We start from the raw sequence: 13,361 nt of genomic DNA on the forward strand, positions 1-13,361 counted from the left end.
TTTATCACGTACCTTAATCCTGTCATCTTTCTCGTCGATCCGAACTTTGTCCTTTTTCCAGTAAGTGGTGGGCTCCGGATGACCGCGAGGTGGAACGCACTCCAAAATGGCCGGCTCTCCCGCAGCGACCACGACGTCCGTGGGGTTCTGTCTGAAATCGTCCCTCAGCACTGAGACGGAGAACGAGAGAAAGAAAGAACAAATAAATCACTTAGCGTCACGACTGCATTTCTATGACAGGCGAGAACGCCTGCGAATGACATCGGTGACGAGTCCCGCAAGCGAACCCGTCTCTATGAATCACGTTTCAGACGTTCGTCTTTGTGCGTGAGTGTGAGGCCATGTGACGTTGGCGGGGCAAGCGCAAGTAAAAACTAATTGGACTTAATGGGACTCCCTATAGAGACAGCAGCATAAACAGAGAGGGAGGATGCCCTTGAGGTTCCTGTCACTCATACACACATATTTATACACTCACACACACACACACACACACACACACACGGTTTGCATCAGTGCATGGGTGGCTTAATCAGTACACTGTGCTCTCTAATCACCCGAAAATAAACCGTTTCATCTTCCAGGCTTCCAGTCTGCAGTCATGGTGCAGCGTAGAGACAAACTCGCTCTCCGGCATGAGTCATTGTTGAATTCTGGATTCTGATTGGTCAGAAGGTGCTGATTCATTTTCTATAACATATATAGCGCCGAGAGTAATGGAGCTGCAAATCACACATTTATATGCACACACTCCATCTAATACGTTATCATTCCTAGAGGAACAGATCGAAAATCATCGATATGGTGAGGACACGTTTATGGAACATTTCTGGAAGGAGTCTCCGGTGTCGGCGCTTTGCAGTAACAGTCAGATAACGCGGTAAACTTTCGCATTTCAAGGAATTGGGAAACCGTAACTTAGCTTCATCACAACACCATGTTGTTGGTATATTTTCCTAAAACAGCATGCCTTGAAGCTCTTTATTCCTCTTCTACTACAACAATTACGTCCTATTTTCCATTTCAATGAATTTAATTCCATTTAATTAAACACTTATTTACTCATTATTTACTATATGTGTATCGCTCTCTCCTAACAATATTTATTTATATATAAATAATGTCTGGGAATAATAATTACTAAAACAAAATACAAACACTGCGAAAAATTCAAGCCTCATAAATTTACTACCCCTTACTGATTGATTGATTGATTGAATGAACTCTAATAGGACGATTCATCTAAACACACACACACACACACACACACACACACTGACTAAAGGAAGGAAGCTGGACATAGGGATGAGACACTAGGAATAATATGTCCCAGGGTGCCCATGTGGAACCCTTACACACACACACACACACACACACACACACACACACACACACACACACACACGCTTCCGTCTGCACCCTTATTTGTCTGTATAGCAAACACTCCAACAAGCACTAAGGGACGAGGCTCTCCGATCTACAGCAAAGATCACGCATTTCCATGAGACGCACTAACTCGAGGACAGATGCACAGATCTCAGCAGATGGAAGGATAAAAAAATGGAAATCTAAGTGTCAAGTGTCAGTTGGGCATAAAAACAAAACAAAACACCCCACAACAATCCTGGCTCCTCGACTCTTCTGTGGTGCTGACTCTAGAGACTGGAGCTTTGCGCTCTGGAACTGGAACCCGGCCGTTTAAACGTTCTCGGTTTGGAACATCTCTCTCTAGGCGAATAAAAAAAAAAAGTTTTCTTCTAATCTACAAAGCAGCCATTTTGAGTCTATTCTGAACATCCTCGTGAGCATATAGTATTAATAACTAGTTGGTGAAATGAGGGGAGTTAAACAAAAGTGCAACATTTTTTATTGCAAAATATATCAATAAAAAAAAAAGAAAGAGAGAAATAATTCGCTACTCTTATAACTTTTTCCTCTCCAGCGCTCCTCGTCTCTCTCTCTCTCTGTCTGGAAGTCTTTCTCTGCCTTGTATCTGATGAATATTTATATTTTTTCACTTTCGCTCCACACTCATACCGCCGAGACTTGGATCTGTCTGCGAGGCTCGGGGCGAAAAGGCTAGGCTTCACTTACTCCTCTCTCTCTTTACCCTTTTCTCCTGCAGAGTTGTTATTTATTCATTCATTTATTTATTTATATGCTTTTTAGGCTCTATTTTTTTTTTTTTTGGCGTTTTTGGAGCGGGGTAAATGAAAGGCTTTGCCCTTTTTTTTGGCACGGTTTCAAAATCTGCGCTCAGAGGCGGAGGAGCGAGTTGAGACGTGCGTGGAGACACATTAGACGGAAGGCTGATATGAGGGACATGTGCCAGTGGAAAAGAGGCGACATATGTTACTTCGTGCTTAGTCGTGCTGAGTTTTTTTGTTTTCGTTTTTTTTTTTTTTTTGCGAATGCACACTGCTAACCTTTCAACTCAACATTTCAGTGCTGTGACAGAGTGCAACGTCTTCTTACTAGTTTTAGGTTTGTAAAGCGAGACAGAAGACTCTTTCTTTTTTAAGGAATGTCTTATCTCCATGCACGGTCATTCAATATAGACATAAGGCACTAAATCGAGCTCGGAGAATCGCGACGTGTGCGTCATGTAGGCGATTTGATAAAGTACGTAAATAACCTCAATATAACGTTTTGGTTAAATCGATGTCACCGTAGCTTGAAGGATAAGCTGACCGAGCACTCTTACACATGTACACTCACTTCATATTAACTTATAATATTTTTATCTATAAAAAAATTGCTCGATACAAGCAGCGCATCGTCTCAGATGTCATCTATGTTCAAAAAAAAAATAACGGGACGATACCGTTAAGCAACACTGTCATATTTATACATTTAATATTGGCCTCGAATAGCATTCCATTTTTTTTGAGTGTATTTACAGCCTAAAACAACCAGACAGACAGCGGCGCTAGACTTAATACAGCTCCTCGCTTGAGCTGATATCATGCAAGAAAAAGGCATTTAAGTTGAAGTTCAGAACTGAACGTAACTGAGACACGCCTACGTTTTAGGCAAACTCCGCCCCTTGTGCGTTGGCATATCTTGCGATTAAAATAGCAATTACGTCTGCTGGTACGTCTCAGGTCCGAATAACGACGAACTCTGGTATTAAATACTCAATATGCATACATAGCCTGGCCCGGTGTTATCCTATACGTATTTACCACAGACGAGCATTTTCACGTTTCGCTTCGCTAAATTGTTCACTTCAGTCAATAAACACGTTAAATACGCCACTTCAACCTTTAGACTTAAACAAAGGTATTTGGAAGAGACAGACACGAGCGAAAGTCTCGCCAAACCTGTCCACATGGAGGTTTTTTCCACTTTTCCAACACTTGTTCCGATTATTTACACTTTTATTTTCCTCTCAAAGCTTTGTAGTCTCCATGCGCCAGCACAGCCTCTTTACTAGTCCAATAACTGCACGATCTTCCTGTGGTAATCGCAGTTCTGTGTACAGTATATCTGCGTTCAAAATATTACGCATCTATGGACATTGTTTTATAAAGACTTTAGCATAAATATTTATTGATTTCCATCATAGTGAATTATGAATTTGGGCTAAACATGGTTTTATTTGTACACACAAAGCAGAAGGTTATGAGTTTTACTATACACGCCTGCAGCTAGATAACTCCTACTGATCGTACCGCGCCAATCCATTCTGCCTGTGCATGTGTGGCAGAAAGAAGGAAAGTGAGAGAGAAAGTGTGAGAGAGAGAGATTTATTTTCCCATCACAAACTCCAGAGCTGGAACCGCATTTCATTTCAGGTCCCAAATGCGATGCTGCTTTTTTTTTTCTTCCTTTCTCGCTTTAAGATGGAAGAAGGCAAATATGTCGATCTTGGAGGACCTGCGGATTTTGTGTACAGCCGCTAGCTACGAGTGTGAGTGCAAATGTGAATGTGAGTGTGTGTGTTTTGTGCACAATGAGTGCTCAAGGGGTGAAAACTTAATGTGAGAATATGGTACATTACATATCGAGCAGCAAAACACAATCGTTTGTCTACACAGGGCTACGAGGAAATAATCCTCCTTCATCAGAAGGAATATTAAATCCAGAGAGAGAGAGAGAGAGAGATAAAGAGAGAGAGAGAATCTTGGCTATACAGCCCATATCAAGCGACTGAGACATTGAATCAACACATCCCAAACTCATCCACGTGAGTCAGAAATCCTCATTTATGCAGCCTAGAGACAGAAAGATACCGTCCTGTCTACTAGACCTCAAGAACCTAAAATATGACCCAGAAATATTTACACACTTCGCCCTCACTTAAGAAGAACAACCTCATGTCTTCTTGCCATCCCAGATCGCTAGCCAGGTAGTTAAACACTAGCAAACTAGCATGTATTTGTCACGGTCGCATCATCTAATAATAAACAGATTGAAAAGTGTATTGTTATTTAACAAAAAGTAAAACGTAGAATAGTAGATACGGTGAAGTTTTCTGTAGGAAGACATTTCTTGATCATTCACGGAAGGAGTCTCCAGTGTCAGCGCTTTTGTAAGTCGATAAGGTTTCCACAGATAGAGGAGATTATACTTTCAGTGTTCCGTTTCTTAGCAACGTGACAAGCTGTGTGTTTTTATGATAACAGGAACGAACTTGTTTTTCCGGACGTTTCACAACATTAAATGCAACTGTAAACAGATTACTTTTTTTTTTTTAAAGTACGATGTGCCGTTCATTAAGAAATATGAAAGTGTAATCATTGGCAAATTACTGCATGTTATGAGGACACATTGGGACTTGGTGTTTTAGAAAGACAAAAAAATCTACTCCGGTAACTCTGCTTGTCAGGTTAACCTGTTAGCTTCGCGTGCAGGTTCTGCAGCTAAAATTTATTAGGTACCACCTTTAATAATTTGCATATCGGATCATGATAGGTTCAAAGCTGGGCAGCTTATTTTGTGACGTCACAAATTGAGATGCTCCTACAGTACATAGCCCCACCTCACCAGTTTTATTCAGAGAAAGTCTTGGTTTTTTTTTTTGGTTTTTTTTTTGCCCAAAAGCCAATCTATATAACAGGAATCAGTCATTCAAGACGAACCAACCAGTTATAACTCACATTACGGAGTTAAAAGATGGATAGAAATACAGTATAAAGTTTAAAGATGGAAAGAAACACAGTATAAAGGTAAAAGATGGATAGAAATACAGTATAAAGTTTAAAGATGGATATAAACACAGTATAAAGGTAAAAGATGGATAGAAATACAGTATAAAGGTAAAAGATGGATAGAAATACAGTATAAAGGTAAAAGATGGAAAGAGACACAGTATAAAGTTAAAAGATGGATAGAAACACAGTATAAAGTTAAAAGATGGATAGAAACACAGTATAAAGGTAAAAGATGGATAGAAATACAGTCTAAAGGTAAAAGATTGATAGAAATACTGTATAAAGGTAAAAGATGGATAGAAATACAGTATAAAGGTAAAAGATGGAAAGAGACACAGTGTAAAGTTAAAAGATGGATAGAAATACAGTATAAAGGTAAAAGATGGATAGAAATACAGTCTAAAGGTAAAAGATTGATAGAAATACTGTATAAAGGTAAAAGATGGAAAGAGACACAGTGTAAAGTTAAAAGATGGATAGAAATACAGTATAAAGGTAAAAGATGGATAGAAATACAGTATAAAGGTAAAAGATGGATAGAAATACAGTATAAAGTTTAAAAATGGATAGAAATACAGTATAAAGGTAAAAGATGGATAGAAATACAGTATAAAGTTTAAAGATGGAAAGAAACACAGTATAAAGTTTAAAGATGGAAAGAAACACAGTATAAAGTTTAAAGATGGATAGAAATACAGTATACTGCAGTGTTTATTTCCAAGGCAGAGTGTAACATGTCTGTTTATGACATGGTAATGGAGGGGAGGAGTGCGCTTTCAAGGAAGGTCAAATGCCAATAATACGGTATACGTGGTCTGAAACATTAACATGTATGTCTCAGTGTGAATGACTGATCATCAAACCCAATCAACAGCTTTGGTTTATTGCTATCTTAAACAAACACACGTCCTTTCAAAGCCTGTTTCCTGCCTGCCAGCTTAAACGAGACCCCCGCTAGCAGTAGCTACCCCATGCTGAGGCTCCAAACCGGACCCCGGACTCTAGAAAACGAGCTGCAGCGCAACACAGAGAACAACATAATTAACTCTTAATGAACCTCCTTCTTCCATCACTAACACACACTTCCCAAATTCAATTTGGCCTAATCCTGCCTTTATGGTAATGTATAGCTCATTAAAATGTTAGTTACAGACTCATTAAAATGCACTCAGAGACATAATGAATTCATTACTATGATACTGCTGAAAAAGAAAGAGGAGCTAGACGAGAAGAAGGACACGGGAGAAGAAAGCAAAGGAAAGAGCGAGAATGAGAGAGGAAGACAGGCTTCCCGATGACTTAATTTTGACTGGAATCTGCATATATTTGCATAATAAACCTGCATGCTGTGCAGCTAATTTTCAGCATAGCTCTATAATGAAGGCCCTTGCAATTAAGATTCTTTTCTTCAAAATAAATGTAGGACCCGTTCATAGCTCTTTGTAGCGTCTCACTTTGTGTGTACGCATCTGTCTGGGTGTGTCAGTGATGTCTCGTTTGGGTTACATTCGAATTATTTTGCCTAAGTATGGTAGCTGATGAATGCAGGTCAAAGACGACCCAACAATATAAACATAAACGATGTTGAAAACACCACCTGTGCGCAAAAGCAGCGTGTCCAGAATGTGAATTTTCAGCCATTAAGTGTTTTTCAGCTAGTTCTTCAGCTTTGTAACCCTGCGCTGTGAAGGAATCAGAGAAGGCAGCAGTAGCAAAGAGACTCCCAAAAAGCCAAGGTCTTCAAGAGACGATGTTTCAGCCGCTGTAGTCTGATTCTGCCTAATGAACGTAGCTGGAGAGCTCTGAAAACTTGGAGACTGAGTAGAATCAAAAGACTTCATCTCATCATCCAACTCCGCTGCTAACACGCCTGCTTTTATCCCGTACCTCGGAATCAAACAAACGTCTGACTGCATGCGAGAGACGAGACTCAAGACAGAAGCTGGGGATGATTGTGAGATCAAAGACATGAATTGGCTGATCAGGTTGGGAGATTCATATTCCTCTGTAAAACAGGGAGAAAGGCAAACCTTTTGCAGCATTAAATATGTTGCTGGCTGTGTAAGTTTTCTTATATTCGTTACTACGCCTTTGATATAGATCTCTAATTAGTTTGTCAAGATGGTGATCACATGCCGGGGTTGTAAGAACCCTGATGGAAATGAACCCTTTGGCGGAATCAAAGTTTTTTTTTCTTTTTCCATTAGTATCAAAGGGTATTTAGCCACTGTTGGCTTTTAGACTGTCAGGGCAGAATACTACCAGGAAGGCTTAACACAGCTCAGGAACTGGAGATCTGACAAAAAGGTTTCCTGTGAAAGGACTTTTGCCTGCTCATCAATACCATCAAATGGTGTATCTCTATCTCATTATCTCTTTTCAACTCGTCCAGTCTTGAGACATCTGACATCTTAAAAAATTAGTTCCATGGTGCACTTTCATTTACAGCTTTTGGCAGAGACCCTTAGAGCAGCTTACAGGCTTAAGGGTCTTGCTCAAGGGCCCAGCACTGGCGAGTTGGTGGTACTGGGCGTCAAACTCACAACCTCCCGATCAGGAGCCCACTGCCGTAACCACTGACCTACAACTGCCCTGTTTTCAAAGTCTCTGGCACCTAAAACTCAGTGTACAGTCTTCTAGCTTCCCTCAAGTACAAGAAGAAGAAGAAGAAGAAGAAGAATGATGTACATCTGCCAGGTCTTTAGATAAACCTTCAGTGCTCAACAACAATACACCTGCTACTATAGTTCAGAATCTGTTAGTCTGATAAACACGGACTTGGATATTATGGTCATGGTTTGGTCATGGTGGAGATAGTGAAGGACTGGTACTGGTCCTGTACCCACTGGCTCATTTCAGTTCATTTCAGTGTGTGTGGGTCTAACAATTGACCTTGTTACAAAGGAGTAATACTGGACCTAGATCAATAACAAGTAAGCCAAAAGCAAGAATGGAACACGAAAAATCTGTCAAGCAGAATTAAAAGAAATCTTAAAGGAGGAACTAGATTCAAACGAGTAAAGAGTACAATTTGTTAAAGGAGAGTGAAGTCTCTCAATTCCAAACCAACTCAAAACGCTGACCAGAGAAGGATTAGCCCTGCCTCACTCAGGGTGAGCATTGAGTCTTCTCAAGGTAAATTATGGTTCCTTTCAAGGTGAATCTTGATTCCTCTCAAAATAAGTATTGGTTCCTTTAACATCAAGTGCTGGTTCCTCTCAAGGTGAGCATTGATTTCTTTCACTGTGTCTTGATTTCTATTGAAGTGAGTCTTGGTTCTGCTCAAAGTGAATCTTGATTCCTCACAAAATAAGATTCATTTCCTTTCAAGGCAAGTGCTGGTTGTTCTCAAAGTTAATCTTGGTTCCTCTCAAGGCAAGTGCTGATTCCTCTCAAGGTGAATCTTGATTCCTCACATTGTAAGCTTTAGTTCCTCTCAAGGCGAGTGTTGATTCCTCTCAAGGTGAGTCTTGATTCCTCACATTGTAAGCTTTAGCTCCTCTCAAGGCAAGTGTTGATTGCTCTCAAGGTGAGTCTTGATTCCTCACATTATAAGCTTCAGCTCCTCTCAAGGCAAGTGTTGGTTCTTCTCACAATGAGTCTTGATTCCTATTAATATGAGTCTTGATTCTTTTCAATGGTGTCTTGATCCCTATTAAGGCAAGTGTTTGTTTCTCTCAAGGTCAGTTTTGGCCCCGCTCATGATAAGTGTTCTCAAAGGTTACTTCCTCACCACTGTTGCCCTTGGCTTGAGCATTAACATCTCTAAACCTGCTTCGAGGTAATCTGCAATTTGTAATCACTGTTATAATAATAAAATATTAGTCTATTCCAGCTCAGTACCTGTCCACGCAGCACGTACGTACACACACACACACACACACACACACACACACACACACACACACACACACACACACACACACACAAAAGCACACATTAATTGCTCTCATGCAGGGTGTTTTGGAGGGATCCACTGAAGCAGAAGTGATGTCTGATGACATAGGACCTGCTGGGTGTCACAATGGCCAAATACAGCTGGAGACAGTGTGAAGATGCTTTCTCTCCTTCCCTCTGTGTTTTTTAATCTCTCACACTGATAAACTCAGCCAGCCTTCATCACCAGTTTCATGCTGTTTTGTATATTTTTCCCTTTTTTTTTGTACGAACCACACAAAAGTATCATTTGTTTGTCACCTTACATATCGAAGGTTTTATTCATTTTTTCTGCATGTGAAGAGGATGTAAGTGAAAGCTAAGCAGAGTGAATTCCTGTACGTAGCACTCTGCAGTGGGAATCTGATGCTGGACCCTTCCTGACGCAGGCTTCTATTTTCTGCCCATGAACTGTGACATTGTGAGAACGACCTCGGGGATGTACAGTAAGACAAGCCTCACCGCACAGCCCTGCCCAAGGGAATACAGCCCTGTTCAATAGCACTTACGTACCCCAAAGACCCAGATCTGACTGCACACAAACACACAATCACAGTTTAATGTTTTGCTGCTGCTATTTGAACTGGATCTTGGATTGTGGAAAAGGTGCCTCATCTCAATGGCAACCATCTTTTAATTAAACTCTCTGTTGGAGGCAGCGAATTAATGTGTAAATGCCTTAGCGTGTAAATGTGCATGTCTGACCCCATCCAACTACGTAGGTCTAGACTGTAGTCATGTTTCTCACTGTAACATTGAACAGTAACTTCACAGAATACTGTATATTTTACATAAATGTCAAATTTCAGTGCAAAAAGTGTTTGTTTTTTTTTTTTTAAATTGTGATCTGTGTGTTAAATTTATGACTGTTTACATTGTGGGTGGGATTATTCATCCAATTGGTCACAGTGAGATTTAGAGGTAAAAACTGTGGTCCAACTGGTTACAGTGGACCTGTGGGGAAACCAGTTAAGGAACTGAGGAATTGTGGATGAGAACTGTTGTCCGATTGGCTACAGAGCCATCGTGGGTCAGAATTGTGGTCTGGCTGGTTATAGTGATATCAGGGGGCAGTAAATAGGGTTCAATCGGATACAATCGGATGCACTGGGCACAGGAATTGTGGTCCAATTGGTAACAGACATTGTGGCGAGAACTCTGGTCGGATGGTCACCGCAATATCATTGTCCAATATCATAAATATGGTCCAATTGGTGGCTGAGGGATTGTGGGTAAAAACTGTGGTACTATTGGTCAAAGTGATATCAAGGGCATTAAATATGATCCAACTGGCTATAGTAGCTTTAGGCAACGGGGCTCCTTTCTGACTGACTAGTAAGATTGCAAATCGAAACATGTTGACCAAATGGTCAAGAGTTCTGAGAACAATGCTTATGAAAGCTAGATAAGGTAAATAATTCTAAAGTCATTTTAATTCTCCCAGATCATTTTCATTCCCTTGGGCTTCCTAACATCTCAGGGCCCTTGTAGTCTTCCCATCCCATCTTTAATATCAACCCTAAGAGAAATCTTGCTGACATTATGTTTACTGAGGGTGCAAACACACCAGTCTACACAGATTGGTTCTAAGACCAGCCCCATTCTCTCCCTCCACAGTACTTGAGCTGTCAAAGGGACCAAAATGCATATCCCTAATAGCAACTTTATTGATCCCGAAAGATCCTGAGGTTGAGAGTGAAACTGCGGACTGTACGCCCTCTAATCTCTTAAACAGAAACCACAAACGCAAATTCAGCAGACCGTGCACGGTCAGCTAGCATTCATTAAACGACTCATCAAGGCACCTTTTCCACACTTGCACAAACATCTCTGCAGTCTATGCAGGGTTTAATAGCAGGACGCTTACAGATTCTTACACATGTAGAACAACACATTGTAGTGCTTCTCTTGGCAAAATAAAGTACTTTAAGAAGAAAACAAAAACAGCCCACACAAAGATGCAGTCGTTTTTGGTCCAATCATGGACAAGGGCACTGGCAGCTCACCTGAGTCGGCTCTGTCTTGCCAGTCTGAATGCCCCTTGCGAAAAAACAAGCGGTCTATAAATACACATCCTCATTAACCACACACAGCTGCACCCATTCATCCACTACCGCACTCGTTCTCCGTGACTCTTCCCATTCATTGCTGGGGCTTGACCACGCCTCCCATGCCACGATCATTCACTAAGTCATTACTAACTATTTCATTTCCTAAAAGGAAATCTATACTGAAATCATAACGTTTTGTTACACATGCAAACATGTACTAATTTCGAGAAACACAGAGTCTAGTTTTATTGATTAAAATGGAAATATACAATATCTGTGCATATGTACATATCAAATGATGACATGATCTGTGAAGTGACACAGCCGGTATGAATTCCTGTAGTGACGAACCCAGTAATGAAGTAAAACTCTTCAGAAATAGGCCAGGGTTCCAAGGCTCATTCTGTAATGCTTACATTTGGCCAGTCAGTAATATATACAACAACAAGTTCCACCTGAATGGATCCAGGTCTGCAAACAAGTATGTAGTCTGGAGCAGGAACTGAAACACAGATTACAGAAAGGACAGTTGATAGGAGAGAAAGAATTTTTAAAAAAAGAAGAAAGAGAGAGAGAGAGAGAAAGAAAGAGAGATGAGGGATGGAAGCAGAGCTAACAGGCCCGGGTGTTAAATCAGCGTCAGCTCTCGGCGCTCATGCAGACATTAAAAATGATTTATTGATGGTTTTATGGATCTTAACAGGCGAGGAAGAGTAAAAATTAAACCTGATATGCCAATGACCTTTCCAGCAGGCTGCACCATGCCGAGATGGAAAGAGATCCTGCTTTCTCCCCTCTAGAGAGTGTGTGTGTGTGTGTGTATATGAGAGATGAAAGAGTGAGAAAAGGGAACGTGATATGTGAATATTGTATGCACTCATTTGCAAACATTCCAATAAGGCAGATTGTGCATGCATGTGTGTGTGTGTGTGTGTGTGATAGAGAGGAAAAGATTTCTGTGCCTGTTGAGTTAAATACTCTGAATAATTTCAGCGCCATCTCTGCATGCTCAGCATCTCTAGATCAGGCATCTCATTTAACACACACACACACACACACGCACACAAAACAGAAAGAAGTGGGTGGCTTTTCTAACCTTATTGGAAATTGAATGCAAAGACAACTTACAAAGTGGAATGAAATCCAAGGACTGAGCAGTTTAAGACCTCAACTGAAGCAATTCAGTTGGGTCCTGTGAGTACTACAAACATTAGTCCCAAACTAATCAGTTAAAATACGAACGCTAAACTCAGTAAAAGAGAAACATGGCTGAATTCAAATGCACACCAAGATAGACAATAGTTACAGTCATTGACTGAGTCTTCAGAAGTTTCCTGAAGGATCTAGGTAAATCTGTATAGTGAAGAAACCTGGGCAGTTCAATCTACCAAAGCAGAACCACATGTCTGGCATTCTAGATTGGACATCTGGATTGGATTACCAGACATCATTTAACTCTCACACTGTAACAGTCGGATTGGAACCTATACTTAAGAGTCATGGCATGTACTGTAGGTGGCCAAAGTTTCATTGGTTTTACACAGAAGGCAAACATCCAAACGGTGGAATGAAGTGTTGATTGATTAAAGCCCAGATATCCTGCCGCATTTAGGACTGAAGACACTTTGCACAATCGTACAGATGCATGTACATGTTGGAAATCATTTACATTAGGAATAAGGACTTTTTCCTGCATCGTTCTCCCAAATTTGGTCACCTGCCAATTCGCAGCCAGCTCTCCCCTAGCACACACGACACCTACCAATTGTCTCGGAGGGTTCCTCTGAGACGTATGACGCCGGGCAACCACATCTTTTTGAAATACTGCACATGCAATGCCACAGGACAGGCATAGGAAAGTGTAATCTACCCTCTTCCAGATACATAAGTGATGTGACATGACATGAGTGACAAGGGAGTACAAGTATGCCCCTCCCACCCAGAAGGCCAATTTTGCTCCCGTAGCAAGCGAAAATCATCCGGATTTGAACTTCCGATCTCCCGACTATACGGCGAACACTTTTCTGTTGCACCATCCAGGAGCCACAGTTACGTTGCCAAGTTATGTAAAATGTTGCAGCGTCACATGGGGTGTCTTCTGTCAGTTAATATAAAACATGTTCATGGCAGATGGCAAGGTGGTTCAGTGGTGTCTAAGTGTGGATTCCGCCAGTTTCCTCCCTGGTAGGTGGCATGGCTGCTTAGAATTTCCCCTATG

General features: G+C 40.9%; 1 protein-coding gene across 10 annotated transcripts in view; it reads right to left on the minus strand.

Moving 5' to 3' along the window:
* robo2 (roundabout, axon guidance receptor, homolog 2 (Drosophila)) overlaps positions 1-13,361 on the minus strand; it is a 238,006-nt gene that overhangs the window by 86,098 nt on the left and 138,547 nt on the right. For all 10 annotated transcript variants that reach the window (XM_053687172.1, XM_053687179.1, XM_053687174.1 and 7 more), the window contains exon 3: positions 13-170. In XM_053687172.1, coding sequence (XP_053543147.1) covers positions 13-170 — 158 coding nt within the window. The remainder of the gene's footprint in view (positions 1-12; positions 171-13,361) is intronic.

Source organism: Ictalurus punctatus, chromosome 17, assembly GCF_001660625.3.
Source record: "Ictalurus punctatus breed USDA103 chromosome 17, Coco_2.0, whole genome shotgun sequence".
NCBI classification, from domain to species: Eukaryota; Metazoa; Chordata; class Actinopteri; order Siluriformes; family Ictaluridae; genus Ictalurus; species Ictalurus punctatus.